Source organism: Rana temporaria, chromosome 6, assembly GCF_905171775.1.
Source record: "Rana temporaria chromosome 6, aRanTem1.1, whole genome shotgun sequence".
NCBI classification, from domain to species: domain Eukaryota; kingdom Metazoa; phylum Chordata; class Amphibia; order Anura; family Ranidae; genus Rana; species Rana temporaria.
The window spans coordinates 112766059-112788383 of NC_053494.1; the positions used below are offsets into that span (position 1 = coordinate 112766059).

Consider the following 22325-nt stretch of genomic DNA (forward strand, 5'->3'; position numbering starts at 1 on the left):
GTTGGGCTTTCAGTAGCTCATCGATGAGCTGTTTATTAGCTTATTATCCACTGATCGATAAGCTATTTTTTGCCAAATCAGTCCATAATCATGTACAACCCCAAAGGCATATCTGCTGTCAGTGTAGATATTAACATTTTGGTTCTCAAAAAGTTGGCATACCCTGGTTAAAGCAATAAGTTCTGCTTGCTGAGCTGATGTAGCTTCCAAAGGCCTCGCTTCAATTACTATATCTGGTAACATTACCACAGCATAACCTGTCTGGAAGGTAAAGTCAGTTGGCCTAGTACAGCTGCCATCTACATAAACATTTAGATACCCTTCATTAGGAATATCGGTAAGATCCTTCCTAGGTGATGTAGTGTCATGTCATGTTTGATTACAATCATGTAGAATTGGGAGATTCTGCGAATCCTCGGTTATTTTCATGAATGAATGAATGAATGAATGACTTGTATAGCGCAACGCATGCGAACTGAATCGCCTCTGGGCGATTCATCAGGGAATGTAACATTCTTATTGCTGGGGTGGTTTCTGAGCATGATTTTACTGTCAAATTTGCTGTGTTCATCAAAATTATTTAATATCCACTCATCCTTTGTGCTGTCATATGTTGGGTAGACATATTTTGTAAAAGGGAAGTGACTGAATGCGTTGTGTAAAGGGTCAATGGCGTTCCTAAGGTTATTTTATTTGCCTCTTTTACTGCCATAGCACTGGCTGCCAGGGCTTGTAGACAATTGGGCATTCCCTGCACCTGATTGGGTAATTTCTTGGACTGGTCTTTGACTGCCCCCGTGTTCTTGTGCCAATACAGCTGCAAAAGCATCCCCTGAGACTACACAGTGCAACAAGAAAGGTTTTTCATATACAAGGGTAATCCAAGTGCAGGGCGGAGGCTAGGGAATTAATTAGATATTGAAAAGCCTCTAACATGGAGTCGCTCCACTCAACCAGCTTCGGGGATGTCATTAAAGTAGCCTGCCTCAAAATGGAATCAAAATATAACGAGGATTCATATTGAGGTTTAGGTTTATATTCTGTGGACATTCTGATTTCCAATGATTTAAACTTCCACAAATGAAACATCCCTGCTGGTTATACTGGTTATACTGGGCTGCCACCTGCTGATTATTCAGACCTCCCCCCCTTGATGAAAAATTATTCAGTCTACGGTTATTTTGATAAAGCATTAAACTATCCGGACCTATGTTTGGTTCCGGAATAGAAGTAGGGGGAAAAAATGGGAATACACCGCTTTTAGTGGTGAATATTCCAGATGCTGCCCATTGCTGTACATCTTCTAGAAAAGCTTTAGCAGACATCTTGGCCCAGTTCACATTAATCAATTTGATCAATTGAGTAATCTTGGGATCTCCAAGTGGATACAAATAGTTCATCGGAGTCAACTCCGGAACCTACACAGGCCTTGTGTAATCTTCTCACAAAGGTATAAAAGTCTTCTCCTGGGGCCTGTTTGCATGATAACATAGTATGTAGTGTAGTGGAGAATGGGGTTACATTTTTGAAAAGTTTATCTATATCAATAGGTAAAGGAGGGTCTGGGTCCATTCACTGCACAATAATATTAGCATCCTCTTGCGTGATGAAGGCTACTGAAGTAAATCTATGCAGAAATGTGGCCTTTTTTGTTAAATTAGTGCATGTTGCTTTTAAGTCTTTTAATAATCCTATTTGTAAGGGTACATGTACTTCTGTCATCCCTATGTTAACCACTTAAGGACCGCCTCCTGCACATATACGTTGGCAAAATTGCACGGCTGGGCACATGTACGTACAGGTACGTCCTGTACTAGTACCCAGCCGTGGGTCGCGGGCGCACGCCCGTGGCACGCTCCCGCGACTCGGTCCGAAGCTCCGGGACCAGCGGACCCGATCGCTGCTGGAGACCCGCGATCGGTCCCCGGAGCTGAAGAACGGGGAAAGCCGTGTGTAAACACGGCTTCCCCGTTCTTCACTGTGGCGGCTGCATCGATCGTGTCATCCCTTTTATAGGGGGACACAATCGATGACGTAACACCTACAGCCACACCCCCCTACAGTTGTAAACACACTTCAGGGAACACATAACCCCATCAGCGCCCCCTTGTGGTTAACTCCCAAACTGCAACTGTCATTTTCACAATAAACAATGGTCCCAAAAAAGCGTCAAAATTGTCCGAAGTGTCCGCCATAATGTCGCAGTCACGAAAAAAAATCACTGATCGCCGCCATTAGTAGTAAAAAAATTATTAAAAATAAAAATGCAATAAAACTATCCCCTATTTTGTAAACGTTATAAATGTTGCGCAAACCAACCGATAAACGCTTATTGCGATTTTTTTTACCAAAAATAGGTAGAAGAATATGTATCGGCCTAAACTGAGTAAAACTAATTTTTTTTATATATTTTTGGGGGATATTTATTATAGCAAAAAGAAAAAAATCTTGATTTTTTTTCAAAACTGACGCTCTATTTTTGTTTATAGCACAAAAAATAAAAACCGCAGAGGTGATCAAATACCACCAAAAGAAAGCTCTATTTGTGGGAAAAAAAGGACGCCAATTTTGTTTGGGAGCCAAGTCGCACGAACGCGCTATTGTCAGTTAAAGCGACGCAGTGCCGAATCGCAAAAAGGGGCAAGGTCCTTTAGCTGCATTTTGGTCCGGGTCTTAAGTGGTTAATGAGGGGCCACTTAGTATAGATTTTACTCTTCCTCCTACAATAGGTGTGTTGCAGGGAGATTCAATCCTGGTTGCATTGTCCATGTTATAAAATAAAGAAGAGCTGGAACCCTTTAAAGTTTGTATAGTTGTCTGTGTCTCTATTAGGAAGTGATGGGAATTTTTTTTTAAATGCAGTTGTTATCAAAATAGGAGTTGAGGTAAAACCTTCCAATGAGACAACCTGTTCTGGTGTCACCTAAGATGCACTTTGTCATATTTATAGAGATATTATTCCCTTACTTCCTGTGCGACTCCAAGACAGTAAGTGAAAACAACTTTTCCCAATGGGAACACAAAGAGCAAGCAAAAAAAGTGAAATCTATTGAGAGTTAAAAAAAAAAAAGCTTTAGCTTTAGATGTACTATACATTAGAACAGTTTTTATATTTCTGTATGTCTGTAGGTAGGGTGACATGGCAGAGCCCCCAAACAGCCCTGCACTTGTACACCCACCTTTCACCCATTACTATTTATCCAAACTTCTACTGGATGACCTAAGTGTACAATAGTGAGGTGGGAGAGAGGAGGGACTGGGGATAAGCATGACTTTGGGACTGTAATTGCTATTTGCTTATTAGTACTTCCGGGGCATTGGGCTTCCAGTAAAACTTAATAAAGTAAAAAGCTTAATACCAGTATTTTTATGAACAAACAAAATATTAACATAATTTGTGTTTAGCACATTGGAATAATACTTATTTATTGCAGGAAAATATATTCTCCTGGATTTCAGAAAACATTAAAAAGAAAGAATGCACATATTATGTGGAAAGTTCAAAAATTTCTCACACCAGGTAAGTTTTTACGTACTATAATATACAGTATATAGTTTTAGGTATAGTTTTAGGGTCAGTTCATACCACAATCCCTAAGTCTGAGAGTCTAATTGCCCTATACACACGATCGGACAAAACCGATGAAAACGGACTGAAGTTCAGTTTCATCGGTCCAAACCGACCGTGTGTGGGCCCCATCGGTCAGTTATCCTTCAGACGCCTAACCGATAGGTCAAAACCGATGGTTAGTACGCAAAAGCATCGGTTCAAAACCTGCGCATGCTCAGAATTAAATCGACGCATGCTTGGAAGCATTGAACTTAATTTTTCTCTGCACGTCGTTGTGTTTTACGTTGGACTCAATCGGTTTTTGAACTGATGGTGTGTAGGCACATCAGACCATCAGTCTGCTTCATCGGTTAACTGATGAAAATGGTCCTTCGGACCGTTCTCATCGGATGGACCGACCGTGTGTACGCGGTCTAAGAGTGAAATGCATGGTCGGCCTGTTGGTGGGGACATCAGTGTGTATTGTGCTATCAGTTGGTGTTGTCCTGTGTGTGTGTTTGAATGTTTTTATTGATGCTGTTCATGTTTTTGGTTGCACTAACTCATTGGCCGATGCTCTCTCTGGGTTTCAGTGGGGCAAGTCCTGTATGTTGGCACCCGGAGCAGATTGACTCAAAGTCCTTGTCCAAAATGGCTTTGGGGGATTGCTTTAGACCAGTGTTTCTCAATTCCAGTCCTCAGGCCCCCCCAACAGGTCAGGTTTTCAGGATTTCCCTCAGATGAAAAGGCTGTGGTGATTACTAAGGCAGTGAAACTGATCAAATCACCTGTGCAAAATAATGGAAATCCTGAAAACCTGACCTGTTGGGGGGGCCTGAGGACTGGAATTGAGAAACACTGCTTTAGACTGACAGCAGATCTGCATTGATAATTTGGTTAGTGTGACTATGCAGTCAGTTTACTCCTAGGTGTTGGAGGAATGGTTCAGTTTAGTAAGTGGAATAGGCAGTGTAGTCTCTGAGGAAGATAAAAAATTCCTGGTACTTTATTTTATAGGATGCAGTGTTATGGAGTGGGCAAGGACTTTCAAGAACTGTAAGCTAGCTAGATTTTTTTTAGGCTGTTGGGTCCTCTGGATCATACCAAGCATTTATTGGTTAGGCAAGCCTTGCAAGGTTATAGAAGAGGTTGGCGACCCTTGGATAGACGCTGGCCGGTGTCGGAGGCTTTCTGTGTTCCCTACTACAGGTGCTACCTTCCATATGTTCATGGTTGTAAGTGGCGTTATTTCGGGTAGCATTTGTGTTGGCATTTTTTGGTACTTTGCATATTGGCAAGCTGATTAGTGCCACCAAATGGTTTGTAGTACAGATATGTTAATTGTTTCAATGTATTGGTTGTTTTTTAAATTAGGCGTATCTAAGACGGATCAACTGGGTCTTGGCGTGAGAGTATATTTGTTCTGGGTTCCCAGCTCTGAAGCTTATCTTGATCCCAATTGTTTTCAATACGACCCCTCCTGATGTGTGTGGATGGGTGAGCATTGTCATGATATCCGTTTATTTTTGTTTTGCTGAAATGTTTGTCGTCTTTTTGGCTTTATGCTTTGTGCTTCTTGAGTTTTTTGTGTAACTGACAGCAGTTATTATGGTTGCTCTTGTGTTTGCTTGTTTACAGGGAAAAGCCCTATGTTTGATTTTAAAGGTACTACTACGTCACTTGGGGCACTAGGAGTGTGGATGCATGGAAAAGTGAAAGACAGATGGGTATCTCCCAAGATGTGGATACAGTGAGATGTATTAGAATGCCTGGCATATTGTGGAGTCATCAAATAATCAACATCTCAGAATCAACATTAAGTGCAAATATGATAATAGTGAAGTGCAAATTCCCAAAGGAAAGTCCTTAATAGCATCCAAAACATGGAATTCCTCCTGCGTGAATAAAAGGAAGGTTCCACTATGGCCGCAAAGGTGTAAACACCATGTGAAGATAAGGTATAGGTCCACATTCACTGGAATAGGCATCAAAAAGGCTTATTGGGTAACTGATTCCACAGGGATCCTTCTCACAGTAGCCAGCTGACGCTCCAATGCAAGGTGTCACCAGCGACACCAGGAAGAAAAAAGAGAGGGCAAACTCCTCATAGTGTTAAATTGTTGAGGAAGATTAACTAAAAGCATCCATGGGCTAGGCAAATACAAAAAAAATAAAAATATAAAAGGCCTCATTTGCGACCAACCACACTGTGCAGCGGAGGTAATGGGAACATCGAGACTCTCACTGGAGTCAGCATGTGTTCCACCTGTACGTGACGTAGCGCAATGAGCGTTCCAGGCTTACGCATTTCATCTTCAGTGTGACATCTGTAGATGGCCTGTTTGATCCCTCTTGTCATAAGACAGGGGGATCAACAACGTCCGGTGAGTGCAGACCTATACTTTATCTTCCCATGGTGTTGACTCCTTTGGGGCCATAATGAAACCTTCCTTTTTATTCACGGAGGAAGGAGGAATTCCTTATTTTGGATGCTATTAAGAACTTTGCTCTTCACAATTATCATATTTGCACTTAGTAATGTTGATTCTGAAATGTTTATTATATGATGTTTTGCATGTAGTTAGGTATGTTTTTGTGCACATACACATTTAATTAAATTTTTGGGATATGACAGTTTGCACAAGGGGTATTTTTGGTGTATCACTATATTATTTTCTACCTGCTATTTTATATATTCAGTAAGCGCTGTTTATACATAGGGGCTGATTTACCAAGCCTTTACTCCATGACTCATGGAGTAAAAGCAGGAGTAGCAGCCGTTTTGACATTTACTAAAGAAATATGTGTTTGAATGTGTTTGGCGGGCCGAATTGAAAGGGAAAGTGTTTTTTGAAAACAGATCCCTGTACGCTTGCACAGTGCGCCTGAACCTCGGGAGGTTCATTTGCATACTGGGCATGCACAGAGAGAAATTTCGGCGCTTCCCGTGCGCCTTGTCAGTACGCCGTGAAAATCTTGGTAAATACCAAGCGGCGTACCCGTGAATGCGCTGCGTGACGCGGCGCACGGGAATCTCCGAGCTGTTTTCAGCCATGAAGGGGAACTCCGTGCCAAATTTCAAACTTGAAATCGGCGCGGGTCCCCCTCCAGGGCTACATTAGGCTCTTAGGCTTGGTCCGGAACGTGAGGGGGTTAAACCCGCGCCGATTCAGCGCGGGGTTCCCCCCCCCCAGATCCAAACCAAGCCCTCATCCCAAGCACGCAGTCTGGCCCGGACAGGAATGGGGGTGGGGACGAGCGAGCGCCCCCCCCCTCCTGAGCCGTACCAGACCGCATGCCCTCAACATGGGGGAGTGTGTGCTGTGGGGGAGGGGGGCACTGCCCCCCACCCCACAGCACTCTTGTCCCCATGTCGAAAGGGACAAGAGCCTCTTCCCGACAACCCTTGCCATTGGTTGTCGGGGTATGCGGGCGGGGCTAATCGGAATCTGCGAGCTCCCTTTAATAAGGGGGCCCCCAGATACCGGCCCCCCACCCTATGTGAATGAGTATGGGGTACATCGTACCTCTACCCATTCACATGGGGGAAAGTGTAAAGTAAAATAAAACACCACACAGAATAAAATATTTTATTAATCAGCTCCGGAGCCCCCCCTTTCTTCTTTAGCTCTCTTACAAGGGGGGGTTTCTTCTCTCCAGAACTTCTGCCGGGACCCTGGGCTTCGGTGATTTCTGCCGGGGGAGGGCGCCATCCCTCGGTCCTCTCCGGAGCCTTCCGCCGGATGCCCCCACCCCATTTAAGCTCTTTTACATTAGGGGGGGGCATCCGGACTTCGGGGTCTTCTGCCGGGGGATGGCGCCTAGCCCCCGGTCTTTCCGGTGCCTTCCGCCAGGGTTCCGGTCTTCCTGGTCTTCTGCTGGGGGTGCGCCAACTCCCCGGTCTTTTCTCTTCTGTCTTCTCTGCTCCCTCTTCTGCCTGGCTCCCCCGCGGAGCCAGGGCTTTCTTCCGTCTTCTTTCTTCTCTCTTCCTTCTTCTGCCCCGGGAGCACAGGGCTTGTCTGCGCTGTCTTCTTCCTTCTCTTCCATAGGATGTTGACACGACGAGGTTCCGCGCTGACATGCCGTGTCAGCGGCAGGCATGGACTTATATAGGGCAATGCCACCATGTGACCTCAACCCATGTGACATCACATTCCCTGGGCATGATGGGAATGTGATGTCACATGGGTTGAGGTCACATGGTGGCATTGCCCTATATAAGTCCATGCCCGCTGCTCAGACGGCATTCCAGCGCCGGACCTCGTCGTGTCAACATCGAATGGAAGAGAAGGGAGAACACAGCGGAGACAAGCCCTGTGCTCCGCGGAGGAGACAGGCAGAAGCGGAAGGCATCGCAGAAGCCCGCGGGTGTCGCCCCCCGGCGGAAAACACCGTAGAAGCCCGGGACCCTCCCCCAAAGGCAGGAGCCTCACTGGTGAAGGGGGTCCCGGTGAATTACGGCGCTGAAGACGGGGGTGGGGTGCAAGTGCACCCCCCCGCAGAAACCGACGAAGTCCGGGACCCTCCCCCAAAGGCAGGAGCCTCACTGGTGAAGGGGGTCCCGGTGAATTACGGCGCTGAAGACGGGGGTGGGGTGCAAGTGCACCCCCCCGCAGAAACCGACAAAGCCCGGGACCCTCCCCCAAAGGCAAGGACCCTCACTGGTGAAGGGGGTTCCGGCAGAAGATGGCGAAGCCCGGGGCCTAATGGGGTGGTGGTGGGGGGCCCCGGCAGAAGACCCCCGGCTGACTAATAAATTAATTTTTAAATGTGTGTGGTGTATTATTTGTTTCCATTTTTTTTCCCCAGGTGAATGCGTAGGGGTACAATGTACCCCATACTCATTCACATAGGGTGGGGGGCCAGAATCTGGGGGCCCCTTTATTAAAGGGGCCTCTCAGATTCTGATAAGCCCTCCGCCCGCATACCCCGACAACCAACGGCCAGGGTTGTCGGGAAGAGGCTCTTGTCCCTATCGACATGGGGACAAGAGTGCTTTGGGGTGGGGGGGCAGTGCCCCCCTCCCCCACAGCACACACTCCCCCATGTTGAGGGCATGTGGTCTGGTACGGCTCAGAAGGGGGGGGGGCGCTTGCTCGTCCCCACCCCCATTCCTGTCTGGCCAGACTGCGTGCCTGGGATAAGAGCTTGGTCTGGATCTTGGGGGGGACGACCCCACGCTGTTTTTTTTGCGCGGGTTTAACCCCTTATGTTCCAGACCAAGCCTAAGAGCCTGGTATGCACCTGGAGGGAACCCACGTTTTTTTTTTGGGGTCTGGAGTTCCCCTTCATGAACAGCGATCTGTCATTTACCCATGTCAGTCCCACCCCCCCTTCAGTTAGAACACACCCAGGGAACATATTTAACCCCTCCCTCGCACCTAGTGTTAACCCCTTCCCTGCCAGTGGCATTTTTATAGTAAGCAATGCATTTTTACAGCACTGATCGCTAGAAAAATGCCAATGGTTCCAAAAAAGTGTCCGATGTGTCCGCCACAATGTCGCAGTACCGATAAAAATTGCTGATCGCCGCAATAACTAGTTAAAACAAAAAAAAGCCATATTTTGTAGACGCTATAACTTTTGCCAAAACCAAACACTAAACGCTATTTGCGATTTTTTGGAACCAAAAAGATGTAGAATACGTATCGGCCTAAACTGAGGGTTTTTTTATTTTTTAGAATATATATTTTTGGGGATATTTATTATAGCAAAAAGTAAAAATAATTCTTTATTTTTTAAAATTGTCGCTCTATTTTTGGTTAGAGCTCTAAAAAAAAAAAAAAAAACGCAGTGCCACCCATAAGTGCCGCCCATGAGTGCCCATCTGTGCCGCCCATGAGTGCCCATCAGTGCCCATCAGTGCCGCATACCAGCGCCGCCAATCAATGCCACCTCATCTGTGCCCGTCAGTACTACCTCATCGATGTCCATCAGTGCCATCTCATCGGTGCCCATCAGTGCCGCCATATCAGTGCCCGTAATTGAAAGAGAAAAACTTATTTACAAAAAAATTAACCGAAAAAAATAAAAACGTTTTTTTTTTCAAAATTTTTAGTTGTTGCGCAAAAAAAAAAATCGCAGAGGTGATCAAATACCAACAAAAGAAAGCTCTATTTGTGGGGGAAAAAGGACGCCAATTTTGTTTGGGTACAGTGTTGTATGACCGCGCAATTGCCATTCAAAGTGCGACAGTGCTGAAAGCTGAAAATTGGCTTGGGCGGGAAGGTGCGTAAGTGCCTGGTATGGAAGTGGTTAAGGGAATCCAGTGCCCCCCTCCCCCCCAGAACTAGTGTGTGGGTCCCCTTAAAATTCCTGGGCGGGTCATACAAAAACAGGGTGTGACCTTGACAGGAAGGGGTGGGTCATTTTTCTATTAGGAGGTGCAGATATGTAGTCAGGCCTAGGGCAGAACAAAACCTAAATATACTACTGCATATTAGGGCTTATTTAGACCGGATCCGATTTACAGCGTGTTTTTATATTGTGGGAGGAAACCCACGCAGGCACAGGGAGAACATGCAAACTCCATGCAGATGGTGTCACGGGCTGGATTCGAACCAGTGACCCTTTTGCTGCTAGGTCAAAGTGCTATACACTACACCACTGTGCTGAACGAACATGATTGCAGCTGAAAGCATGAGATCTTTTTTTTTTTTTTTCAATACCATGCTTTCCAGCCTTATTGACCCCGCCTCTCTCCATAAAGAGGACCTGTCACACACTAGTCCTATTACAAGGGATGTTTACATTCCTTGTAATAGGAAGAAAAGTGATCCAAAATAAAAAAAAGTGACAAAAAAGTGCAAGAAGAAAAATATGAGGTAAAAAAAACAAACAAAAAAATAAAATAACGCCCCTGTCCCTAGAAGCTCGCACTCAGAAGCGAATATGCATGTAAGTCCCGCCCACATATGTAAACACCATTCAAACCACACATGTGAGGTATTGACGCGTGCGTTAGAGCGAGAGCAATAATTCTAGCCCTAGACCTCCTCTGTAACTCTGAACTGGTCACCTGTAAAAAAAAAAACAAGCATCGCCTATGGATATTTTTATGTCCCGAAGTTTGGCGCCATTCCATGAGTGTGTGCAATATTAAAGCGTGACAAGTTAGGTATCTATTTACTCTGTGTAACATCATCTTTAACATTATCCATAAAAATTGGGCTAACTTTACTGTTTTTTTTTTTTAATTCATGAACCGTGTTTTTTTTTGGGCCAAAAAAAAAAGGCGTTAGAAAAATTATTGCGCAAATACCGTTGGAAATCAAATAAAAAATTACCGTCACTTTATTCCCTAGGGTGTCTGCTAAAAAATTATATATAATGTTTGGGGGTCCTGATTAATTTCCCAGGAACAAAATATAATTTTTACATGAAGGAGAGAAGTGCCAGAATAGGCGCGTTATGGAAGTGGTTAAAGTGAAATAATAAAAGTGAAATATTCCTTTAAATTTCATACAGGGGGGAGGGGGTTTACACGCATGTTTCCCGTGCTTAGAACTGTCCCTGTACAAGATGTCATTTCTGAAGTGAAACAAAAAAAAGGAAGTTTAAAGTACTCATGGCTATAAAGAATACAGTCATTGCTCAAAAATGTCAAAAGTGTTAAAAATGACAGTAGCCGGTTTTTGACAAATCTTTTAATAAAATCTTCTTTTCTTCTTTCCTTTGGGTTTCTTCCGCTGCTTCTTTCTTGGGTCTTCTCGTCCACATCTTGCCCGACGTGTTCTTCTATCTTCTCCGTCCGTCCTTCAGCCTTCTGGTCCCGCATCTTGCCCGTTGTCTTCTCCTGTCTTCTTCTCCGTCCGTCCGCCAGCCTTCTTGTCCACCTCTTTTTCTTCCCCGGACGCAGCGCTTGAATTTGATTTGGCCGCCGTGTTCCCGCTCCTGGGACCCGCCCCCCTCTGACGCCACAGGTAAACTCATATGAAAGTCCCGTGTGGCATATGTGCGTCAGAGGGGGGGCGGGGTCACATGAGTGTGACACGGCGGGAACTTCAATTGGAAGCGGCGGCATCTTCTTCTCCGGGCGGCGCGCTTGAAATTGAATTCCCCCGCCGTGTGACGCTCTGTGACCCCGCCCCCCTCTGACGCACATGACCTTCTAAGGAGTTTACTTGTGGCGTCAGAGGGGGGCGGGTCCCAGGAGCGCAACATGGCGGCCAAATCAAATTCAAGCGCGGCGTCCGGGGAAGAAAAAGAGGTGGACGAGAAGGCTGGCGGACGGACGGAGAAGAAGACAGGAGAAGACAACGGGCAAGATGCGGGACCAGAAGGCTGAAGGACGGACGGAGAAGATAGAAGAACACGTCGGGCAAGATGTGGACGAGAAGACCCAAGAAAGAAGCAGCGGAAGAAACCCGAAGGAAAGAAGAAAAGAAGATTTTATTAAAAGATTTGTCAAAAACCGGCTACTGTCATTTTTAACACTTTTGACATTTTTTGGGGGGTGAAATGGTAGAGGTACAATGTACCCCATTACCATTTCACATAGGGGGGGGCAGGATCTGGGGGTCCCCTTTGTTAAAGGGGTCTTCCAGATTCTGATAAGCCCCCTGCCCGCAGACCCCCACAACCACCGGGCAAGGGTTGTGGGGATGAGGCCCTTGTCTCCATCAACATGGGGACATCCTCCCCATGTTGAGGGCATGTGGCCTGGTGCGGTTCAGGAGAGGGGGGGGGGCCGCACTCTGTCCCCCCCTCTTTTCTGCGGCCGGCCAGGTCAACGTGCTCGGATAAGGGTCTGGTGTGGATTTTTAGGGGGACTCCACGCCATTTTTTTTTTTAAATTTGGGGTGGAGTTCCCCTTAAAATCCACACCAGACCTGAAGGGCCTGGTATGGATATTTGCTGGGAACCGCACGTCTTTTTTTTTTATTTTTTTACGGCGGGGTTCCCCTTAAAATCCACACCAGACCTGAAGGGCCTGGAATGGATATTTGCCGGGAACCGCACGTCTTTTTTTTTGGGGGTTTTTACGGCGGGGTTCCCCTTAATATCCATTCCAGACCTGAAGGGCCTGGTAATTTAATTTGGGGGAACCCCTACACATTTTGTTGTTTTATGAATGAATCCCTTTAGAATTGTCAGAGCCGACAATTCATTATAGCCGCGTGTGAATTTTTAAATGACTTTTTTCCTTCTGAATGTCATTTTGTGCAGGGGCAGTTCTAAGTGCGGGAAAAATGCGCTATTTCACATGCTGACATTACACCCCCCCTAGGTACGAAATTTAAAGGAATATTCCACTTTTATTGTTTCACTTTAAGCATTATTCATTTCACTGCTCCCGAAAAAACGGCCGTTTTAAAAAATAAAAAAACATTGATACATGTCCCCTGGGGCAGGACTGAGGTCCCCAAACACTTTTTAGGACACAACTTGCAGATTAGCCTTTAAAATGAACACTTTTGATTTCTCCCATAGACTTCTATAGGGAGTTCGGCGCGGCTTTACATATTACTTTCAATGCGCCGGCTGCTATGCTGGTTCATGCGCCTAATTAAGCCTCCACCCGGCGCACTAATTAAGGCATGAACCAGCGCAGCGCACAGAGCATAGTAAATCAGCCCCATAGAGTCCTTTCTCTTGTGCACCATACATTATTACTTTAACCCTAGGGTCTGAAACAGCAGCTGCACTCACATACCCACATAGTTTTGGTGTCAACATTTTTTACGCTTGGTGTGAGTGTATTATATGTAGTAAAAAATTAAAGGAACACTTTGAATCAGAACTCCTGGGATATTGATCTGGTCAGTTAAGTAGCAGAGGGGGAGGGGTGTATACAGAGGGGAAAATGGAGAAAGAAACTGCGCTAAGAATGTGAAAAGCCCCCAAAGTGAATGGGTGAAAGCAATTATAGTAAGAAAGCTGCAAAACCTGCTGCAAAACAAAACCGTAAACAAATGTGGAAAAATATAGGTTGCGCTAACTACATAAAGGTAGCACAAAAAGTGCATGGACCCAGAGTGACAAATAATCAATATGAGTAAATAAATAACCCATTAAATACATCAAATGTGATGATAAATAAAGGTAAACAAATTAATTCCACCTGTTACATAAAAAACTAAAAAATATACACAATAACAAATACAGTGGACAAATCAACACACAACTGCATTGAGATGTGTAATTGTGAAGTGAGAAAAAAACGTTAAAACACCCGTGTATGAAAGTCTCTAATCAATTCTTCCATATAATAGACATTCTTGTCATGAAGCAATCTTGTGAGATCCATCACCGAAATTGTAACAAATGCCTGCTTACCAGATCTCCGTGACCCCCCACTACAGAGGATCAGGAGAAGCTTTGAACTAAATTGCCCGATCTGGTCCAGTCAAAACCGAGTATTGTAGTCCAGGTCAGCGCACATCAAGATACACTCAGTACATCCCAATTACAGGTGTCATGCCAAGAAAACATAATGCTCCCATAGTGTAAACCAGTTACAAATGTATTGGAAAGAAGATATAAAAACACACTTACAATTGAAGCGGTATACCCATTCCTGCTGGTAGTGAGTATGGTGGGTGGTGACATCAAACGCCATTCCGTTCCGCCCTACGTCGTTTTGCAACAAAATTGCGTCTTCCAGGGGCACGGGCGGCGCATCATGTCACACCCTAAATACAATACTTCATGGCCAAACCCTGCCCACAACCCTGGCACGCATACATTCTGATCAGACAAATGAATGTAATTAAAATACACAATAAATAATCAATATACTGCTAAAGAGCAGAAATATCAAAAACATAAAACAAAAAACTTTACAGGAAAAAAGGGGGGGGAGAAAAATCGTATAGCCCACGTTCCCATAGCTGAAACCTTAGGCCCCGTACACACGACCGAACATGTCTGCTGAAACTGGTCCGCGGACCAGTTTCAGCAGACATGTTCGGTCGTGTGTAGGCCCGAGCGGACAGGATTCCAGCGTACATTTGCCCGCCGGGCCTTTTTCCAGCGGGCAAATATTTCTGAACATGTTTTAAAACATGACCGCTGGAATCCTGCCCGTCGGACATATTCGGTCGTCTGTACAGACCTACCATCCATGTCCGAGCGGCCGCCATCCCTCGCATGCGTCGAATGACTTCGACGCATTAAACTGGCAGGGCTGCGCGCATCATCGTCGCGGCGACGGCGCGGCCTGGTCGCCGCGTATAGAGTACGCACGGATTTCTGTATGATGGTGTGTACAGCCATCATACAGAAATCCCCGGGCAGACATGTACGCTGAAAACGTTCCGGCGGACTGTTTTCATCGTACATGTTTGCCCGTCTGTACAAGGCCTTAGGGATACAACCAGACCTTAGACAGAAAAAGTCCTTTCTCTTGTGCACCATTCACTATTACTTTAACCCTAGGGTCTTAAACTGCACTCACATAGTTTTGGTGTCACAATTTTTTATGCTTGGTGTGAGTGTATTATACACTGCTCCAAAAAATTAAAGGAACACTTTGAATCAGAACTCCTGGGATATTGATCTGGTCAGTTAAGTAGCAGAGGGGGAGGGGTGTATACAGAGGGGGTTGTTAATCAGTTTCAGCTGCTTTGCTGTTAATTGAAATCAACAACAGGTGCAATAGATGGGCAACAATGAGACGACCTCCAAAACAGGAATGTTTTTTCAGGTGGAGGTGTCTGACATTTTTTTTCCCTACTCATCTTTTCTGACAATTTTTCACTAGTTTTGCATTTGGCTAGGGTCAGTGTCACTACTGGTAGCACGAGGCGATACTTGGACCCTATAAAGGTTGCACAGGCACTCCTCCAGGATGGCACATCAATATGTGTCATTGCCAGAAGGTTTGCCGTGTCTCCTAGCACATTCTCAAGAGCATAGAGGAGATTCCAGGAGACATGCAGTTACTCTAGGAGATCTGGATAGAGCCGTAGAAGGTCCTTAACCCATCAGCAGGACCGGTATCTGCTACTTTGTGCAAGGAGGAACAGGATGAGCACTGCCAGAGCCCTACAAAATAACCTCCAGCAGGCCACTGGTGTGAATGTCTCTGACCAAACAATCAGAAATAGACTTCAAGGGGGTGGCCTGTAGGGCTGACATCCTCTAGTGTGCTCTGTGCTCACTGCCGGAGCTGTGGAGCTCGATTGGCATTTTCCATTGAACACCAGAACTGGCAGGTCCGCCACTGGTGCCCCATGCTTTTCACATATGAGAGCAGGTTCACCCTGAGCATATGTAACAGACGTGAAAGGGTCTGGAGAAGCCACAGAGAACTTTATGCTGCCTGCAACATCGTTCAGCATGACCGGTTTGGTGGTGGTCAGTGATGGTCTGGGGAGGCATATCCATGGGGGACGCACAGACCTCTACAGGTTACACAATGGCACCCTGACTGCCATTAGGTATCGGGATGAAATCCTTGGACCCATTGTCAGACCCTACGCTGGTGCAGTGGGTCCTGGGTTCCTCCTGGTGCACAACAATGTCTGGCCTTATGTGGTGAGAGCATGCAGCCAGTTCCTGGAGGATGAAGAAATTGATACCATTCAATGGCCCCCACGCTCACCTGACCTATGTTAAAATGTTATTTACATTATTTGTTAATTAAGGGCTGCTATGGCCATTAAACGTGTGTCACGTGTTGTTACTTAGGCAAGCGTAAATGGTGGAGTGGTGGTCAGATGGTATTGGAGTGTAGCGGATGGTTACTACTAGTTACTAACATCCACTATATCACCCTGCTGCCAGACTTCCATCTATCACCTCAGAGACAATGAACAGTCATTTGCGTTGTTTTGTTTTTGATTATTGGGGGATATAACTTAGTTGGGGAAAGGGGGATATGGGATGCCCATAGAACATGTTGCTTTGCCATCATATTTAGTGAACATTGGTAAATTGGTTTAGCCTTGAAGAACTTATGTACTTCTAACATTTACAGTCTCTTCCTCTGCATAACACCATGCAGGTTATTGCTCCTTCTCCTCTGCATTAACTCCTGCAGACTGTTGCTCCCAGGACTTCTCTCCTGCTGCACAAAACTTCCACTGTAAAACTATTAGATTCCATCCCATCATCTTCATAATGACAAAAGGGGATCAATCTGAATAATCCCAGCTTGTTGGCTGTAATCAGGTGCTGTTACTAGGCCAGAGGTCTGCAGTACCTCTCCCCGGTGGCCTAGTAATTTAGTAGCACATGCTGGTTGGTGGACTACTGCTCCCAGCTAGTTCGGCCTGCAAATCCTGTGCCTGCAGGCCGCAGCGACTTGACACACTCCCCACAGTCTCTCATTTGGCCTCGTACCCAGCTCCCCTGGCATGCCTCATCCAGTGTGATCCACTCACTGACCGTTCCCTGGCCCGAGTCCATGATGGAGAACTTTAACTGGACATACGTTCCGACTGCTTCTCCAGCCCCTCTGTTCCAGGACTCCTCATCTATGACCGCGTAAAGATGAAGACTTCATCCATGACAGTGTAATGCCGCGTACACACGATCGGTCATTTCGATGAGAACGGTCTGATGGACCGTTTTCATCAGACCAAACCGATCATGTGTGGGCCCCATCGATTATTTATCCATCGGTTAAAAAATGTGAAACTTGTTTTAAAATTAACAATTAATTAAAAATCCACGCATGCTCAGAATCAAGTCGACGCATGCTTGGAAGCATTAAACTTATTTTTTTTCAGCAAGTCGTTGTGTTTTACGTCACCGCGTTCTGACATGATCGTTTTTTTAACTGATGTGTAGGCACGACTGACCATCAGTCAGCTTCATCGGTTAACTGATGGAAAAATCCATCAGACCGTTCTCATCGGATTGACCAATCGTGTGTACAGGGCATTAGGATGAAGCTCCCTCCCATCTCTCCTGGGTTCCTCCACGATCGGCGCACCCTACCCAGATGTGAATGGCCTCCTGCTGCTTCCTAGTACTCCATTCTCCACTTCTCCTGGCTGACAACTCTCCCCCCAGTGGCATGTGACTTCAGCTTATATGGGAGGCCTGCCCCCTGTCAATACCAAGTGGGGATTGGCCAGGGCTCCTCACATGAGCTGCCTACCACTCCAGTCCTAGGCCCTGCCCCTGTTCCAGAACAATCTCCCTGGAAGCAGGGGAGGCGCCTCAGAACTAGAGCATAGGCGGTCACACCCACTGCTACACTAACCACTCTCTGCCCCCAGATCAAAACAAGCAGGCCTAGCCTGAAGCATAGGCCTGCCTAAATTTACCTGCACTGACAGTTTCCCTAGCAAAAATCCTATTCTAGCACCTACCTACAGTAGAGGGTGCTACAGGAGTCAAACAAACTTTTATATTTTAGTCAAGTAAGGCCCAGAGTGAAAGAAAAGGGAAAGCCTGGATGCCGGGCTGTTATGACTGTGTTAAAATGAGTTGGACATAGGAGGGGTGTTTTGGTAGGTTAAATGTAAATAGGAATCAAGGGGTATTTACCAGATTTGTGGGTAGGACAGGAGCAGGTGGGGCTTCAGGAGATGGTCAGTGGGAGGGTCTTGAAAAGTTTTCGGTTGGAGGAAAGATTGTGTTGGGAAAACTTCCTACCCTCTCTTCTTTATTTATAATATTGTTGTTTTCTGCCAGTTACGTACCGGGGGCTAGATTCAGGTAGGGGCGCGCAATGTTACGGCGGCGTAGCGTATCGTATTTATGCTACTCTGCCATAAGTTAGAGAGGCAAGTGCTGTATTCACAAAGCACTTGCCTTCAAAGTTACGGCGGCGTAGCGTAAATGGGGCCGGCGTAAGCGCGCGTAATTCAAATGTGGATGAGGGGGCGTGTTTTATGTTAATTCTTGGTGACCCGACGTGATTGACGTTTTTTACGAACGGCGAATGCGCCATCTGTGTACATATCCCAGTGTGCATTGCTCCAAAGTAAGCCGCAAGGACGTATTGGTTTTCGACGTGAACGTAAATTCCGTCCAGCCCTATTTGCGAACGACTTACACAAACGACGTAAAAAATTCAAATTTCGACGCGGGAACGACGGCCATACTTAACATTGCGTGCGCCTCCTAATAGCAGGAGTAACCTTACGCCGAAAAAGCCTAACGTAAACGACGTAAAAAAATAGCGCTGGGCGGACGTAAATTTGTGAATCGGCGTATCTAAGTCATTTGCATATTCTACGCCGAAAACGACGGAAGCGCCACCTAGCGGCCAGCGTAAATATGCACCCCAAGATACGACGATGTAAGACACTTACGCCAGTCGGATCTTAGGCTAATGTCGGCGTATCTTGCTTTCTGAATACAGAAAAAAGATACGCCAGCTCAGCTTTGAATTTACGCGGCGTATCTATAGATACGCCTGCGTAATTCATTGCTGAATCTAGCCCCGGGTCTTTATGTGGTTATGTCATAGAAGCTGTTGGGGTACAGGGTTCTTGTATGTGTTTTATTATGGGTGAAAAATGTATATTAATAGGAACCTGTCTTGGGTACAGCTCCCCTTATGAGATGCCTACAAGGACCTTGGGGCTCCATTCATACTGTATTGAATGTTAATATGTTATTGCTCTTGCAACGTTTGCACATCTATTTACTTTATTTTCACTTCAGGAATTTTTATTGATATCTGTTCACTTTGTTATTTGTGTAAGCACCACATTTATTTATTTGATATACATGTAGCGCTACCCCCGAAGGAGCCGCTGGTTGATTTTGGGATCGGCCTGCTAGGTCACCTTGGCAATGTCTAGGGGTGTAATTTGTAAGAACAGCAGGAGTGAATGGAGGTCCAGACATTTAATAAAGGATTTTCTATGCTTTATTGCTTAGGCCAAACACAGCCAACATCAACACAATGCAGGGAGGTCAAAGCTGATGAAGGAAAGAAAGAACCATGCGGTATCAGGCCTGGATGTAGAACTGAGCAATTCTTTGCTCTGCGTTAAATCAATTAGAGAAAACACCGCCACTCTACTCGGAGTGGGTAAAATGCCCCCCCGGACAGACCCCTATGACAGGCCCGGCAGCCGAAGCGTCACTCTGGATAATACTGGGATAAGCAGGTCTAAAACACAGACCTCTCTTTAGGCCCCATCATAGGCTATCTTCAATATATAGACTTTAGTAAGTGAAAACATTCCCAGTAGGCTGATTTAAAGGAAGTCCCTGGATGACAGTAAGCATACCTGTCAGCTACCGGACTCCCGATCCCAGACAAGGATCCTGTCAATAAGTCCTGGAACCCAGCGGAGCGTGGAGACTTTCTCCCTCTCTAGAATGCGATCCACTGCAAGGTCCTGGCCAGGAGGGCCACGCCGGTGGGGTCCATGGATGCGCGGTCCCTGAAGGTGGGTACCGCACCTGGAACGGGGACCCCGCGGGAAAAAGAGCACACAGATACCTGACCTCCCTCGCGGATATACCCTCTCCCAGCATGCCCTGCGAGACTAAACATCCTCTGATTGGCCGCTAGGAGAAGATCTGTTCCGTCAGAACCCCTCTGGTGCCAACTGCTGACCAAAGGTGGCATTGCACTCCCTGACCACAGTCTGACCCAGTGGACTTCTGAAACGACAGAGGTCCCAAATGTAGACAAACACATAGAAGGGAGCAAAGTAACTCTCCCTTCTTCACTAAATTTAGGCGTAGCGCCCATGCTTAAAGCAAGGGGGCGCTACATACTCCCCCCACTTGAACTGACACTGTCCCCAGTGTCCAAAAGCATTCGAGCCCGAATGCTGACCTGATACCTGCAAAAAAAAAGAAAAGGAGGAAAAGAAGAGAGGACAGAGTTCACACATGAACATTGTGGGGCAGATCCACGTACATCGGTGCATATATAGGCCGGCGTAGCGCATCTCATTTCCGTTACGCCGGCTCAACTTATAGAGGCAAGTACCGTATCCTCAGAGTATTTGCGCCCAACGTTGCGCCGGCGCAACGTAAATTCCTAGGCGTAAGCCGGCGTAATTCAAAGTAGGAAGGAAGTGGGCGTGTTCCATTGAAATGAGCCGTGACCCCATGCAAATGAAGGGCCGAACGAACAGCGCATGCGCCGTGACGCTGACTATGTTCAGCGCCTCTCTGCGCATGCTCAGAACTAGGCCCGGCGTAATCAGTGAGATACGCCCAGGGCATAAATACGCCCAGACATGCGCCCGTCCAGTGCAAAAGTACATCCGCTTGTTTCCCCCCCTGAAGCAAGGTACTTTTGCTGGTTTCTTTGCTGCTGTATTTTTTTGAGCCATGTCAGCTCCAGCTGCCGAGAAGAGGAGGAAGTTGAATTATTCCCCACAGGAGAAGGCAGTGATTATCAGGGCCATGGCCCAGTTTGATACCTTTCTCCATGGGGCAGAGTGCCAACACCACCCAGGCCAGGAGGAAGGAGATCCTGGCGCAGATTGCGGCAGATGTGAATGCTAACGAGCTCAGGACCCCTGAATGGGTAACGAGGTCAGGACCCCAAATGACATTCTTAAGAAAATCAATGATTTGCGTCACCTGGTGAAAGGTAAGCTGGCCAGGATGAGGACTCATGCCAGGGGCACTGGAGGGGGACCAGCAACTACTCTGACGTTGACTCCTGAGGAGCAGGTGGTTGCCCAGTGCCTCCACAGGCATCAAGTGGAGGGAGTTGAGGGCTTTGACTCCGTTGAGGATGCCTTGAGGACAGGTAAGTGTGTTTTATCTCCTATCTGGTGTGTGTAGCATGTGTGGGGGTGGAAGGGAACATGTGACAAGTGTGTGGATCCTCCAACATGTGAATGTTTTGTGTCATCCACAGATGTGCAGGAGGGTGCTGGGCCATCTGGCCAGTCCACACCATCCCCCGGACATCAGTCTGAGGCAGACCCCCTGGCAAGCCACGAGTCATCCGTGGAAGGGAGTGGTCACACCTCTCCTCAGGAGGTGTTTGAGGAGGAGGAGGTGACCAGTGGGAATGAAGTCAGGCTCCATTTGGAGGAGTCTTCCCCTTTGGCTGGGACCAGTCAGCCCACCATCAGGGTAGCCCCTCCCGCTCCTCCCCCAAAAGGACTTCCCCCCAAGCCACTTCTGGACACAAGAAGGTGTCTAGGAAGACTAGGGGGGTGTCTGAGGTTCTTCCTGAACACCTCAAGAGGGACCAGACCCGCCAGACCCACCATCTTGGTGTGGTTGCCATGAAGATCGACCACATGGCACACAGCATGGCCACTCTGAAGGGAGCTGTGCAGGATGTGGGCGCCAATTCTACAGCTGTGGTCACCTGCCTGGCTGAACTGCAGGCCACCACAGCAGGCCTGGGTGATGAGGTCCACGCCCTGACAGAGGCTGTCAGGGACAACACAGCAGCCATCCAGGCAGGGGGGAGGCAGTCCAGGCAGCTGGGGCACGTCAGCACCGTTGATTTTTTTTTGATTTTTTTTATCTACTCAGGTTATGAGTTTTTTATGTTTCTTTTTTTGATCTACTCAGGTTATGAGTTTTTTATGTTTTATAGACTAAGCACACGGTCAGTAGTGCAGGCTACAGTGTGACTGGTGTTTGAATGTGGGGGTGACATTCCTGCCGGAAAAGGGGTGTCACCCTCGGTCGGCGGGGAGAAGTGATCCCCAGGACCGTGTGAATGTGGTATGAATGGACAGCAACATAATTGGAGCCTTGACAGGGCCTTGCTGCTCCCAAGTCCTGCATTGTGGACTTGGGCTAATCCAATGTGATGAGGATGTGGGGTGTGTGTGCTAGGGACCACAGTGGTGTGCATGCATGCATTCTCCTTGTGCCATGATGAATGTGTGTGTTTAACGTGCAAAGATGCCTACTGTGAGGCATCTCCTGA

At 46.8% G+C, this 22325-nt stretch overlaps 1 protein-coding gene across 1 annotated transcript in view; it reads left to right on the top strand.

Annotated features, from left to right (window-relative positions):
- The window catches only part of TRPM2 (transient receptor potential cation channel subfamily M member 2), a 262145-nt gene that overhangs the window by 13092 nt on the left and 226728 nt on the right, over positions 1-22325 (top strand). Inside the window, exon 2 of the mRNA XM_040357186.1 lies at positions 3435-3520. Within this exon, the coding sequence (XP_040213120.1) occupies positions 3435-3520 (86 nt within the window). The remainder of the gene's footprint in view (positions 1-3434; positions 3521-22325) is intronic.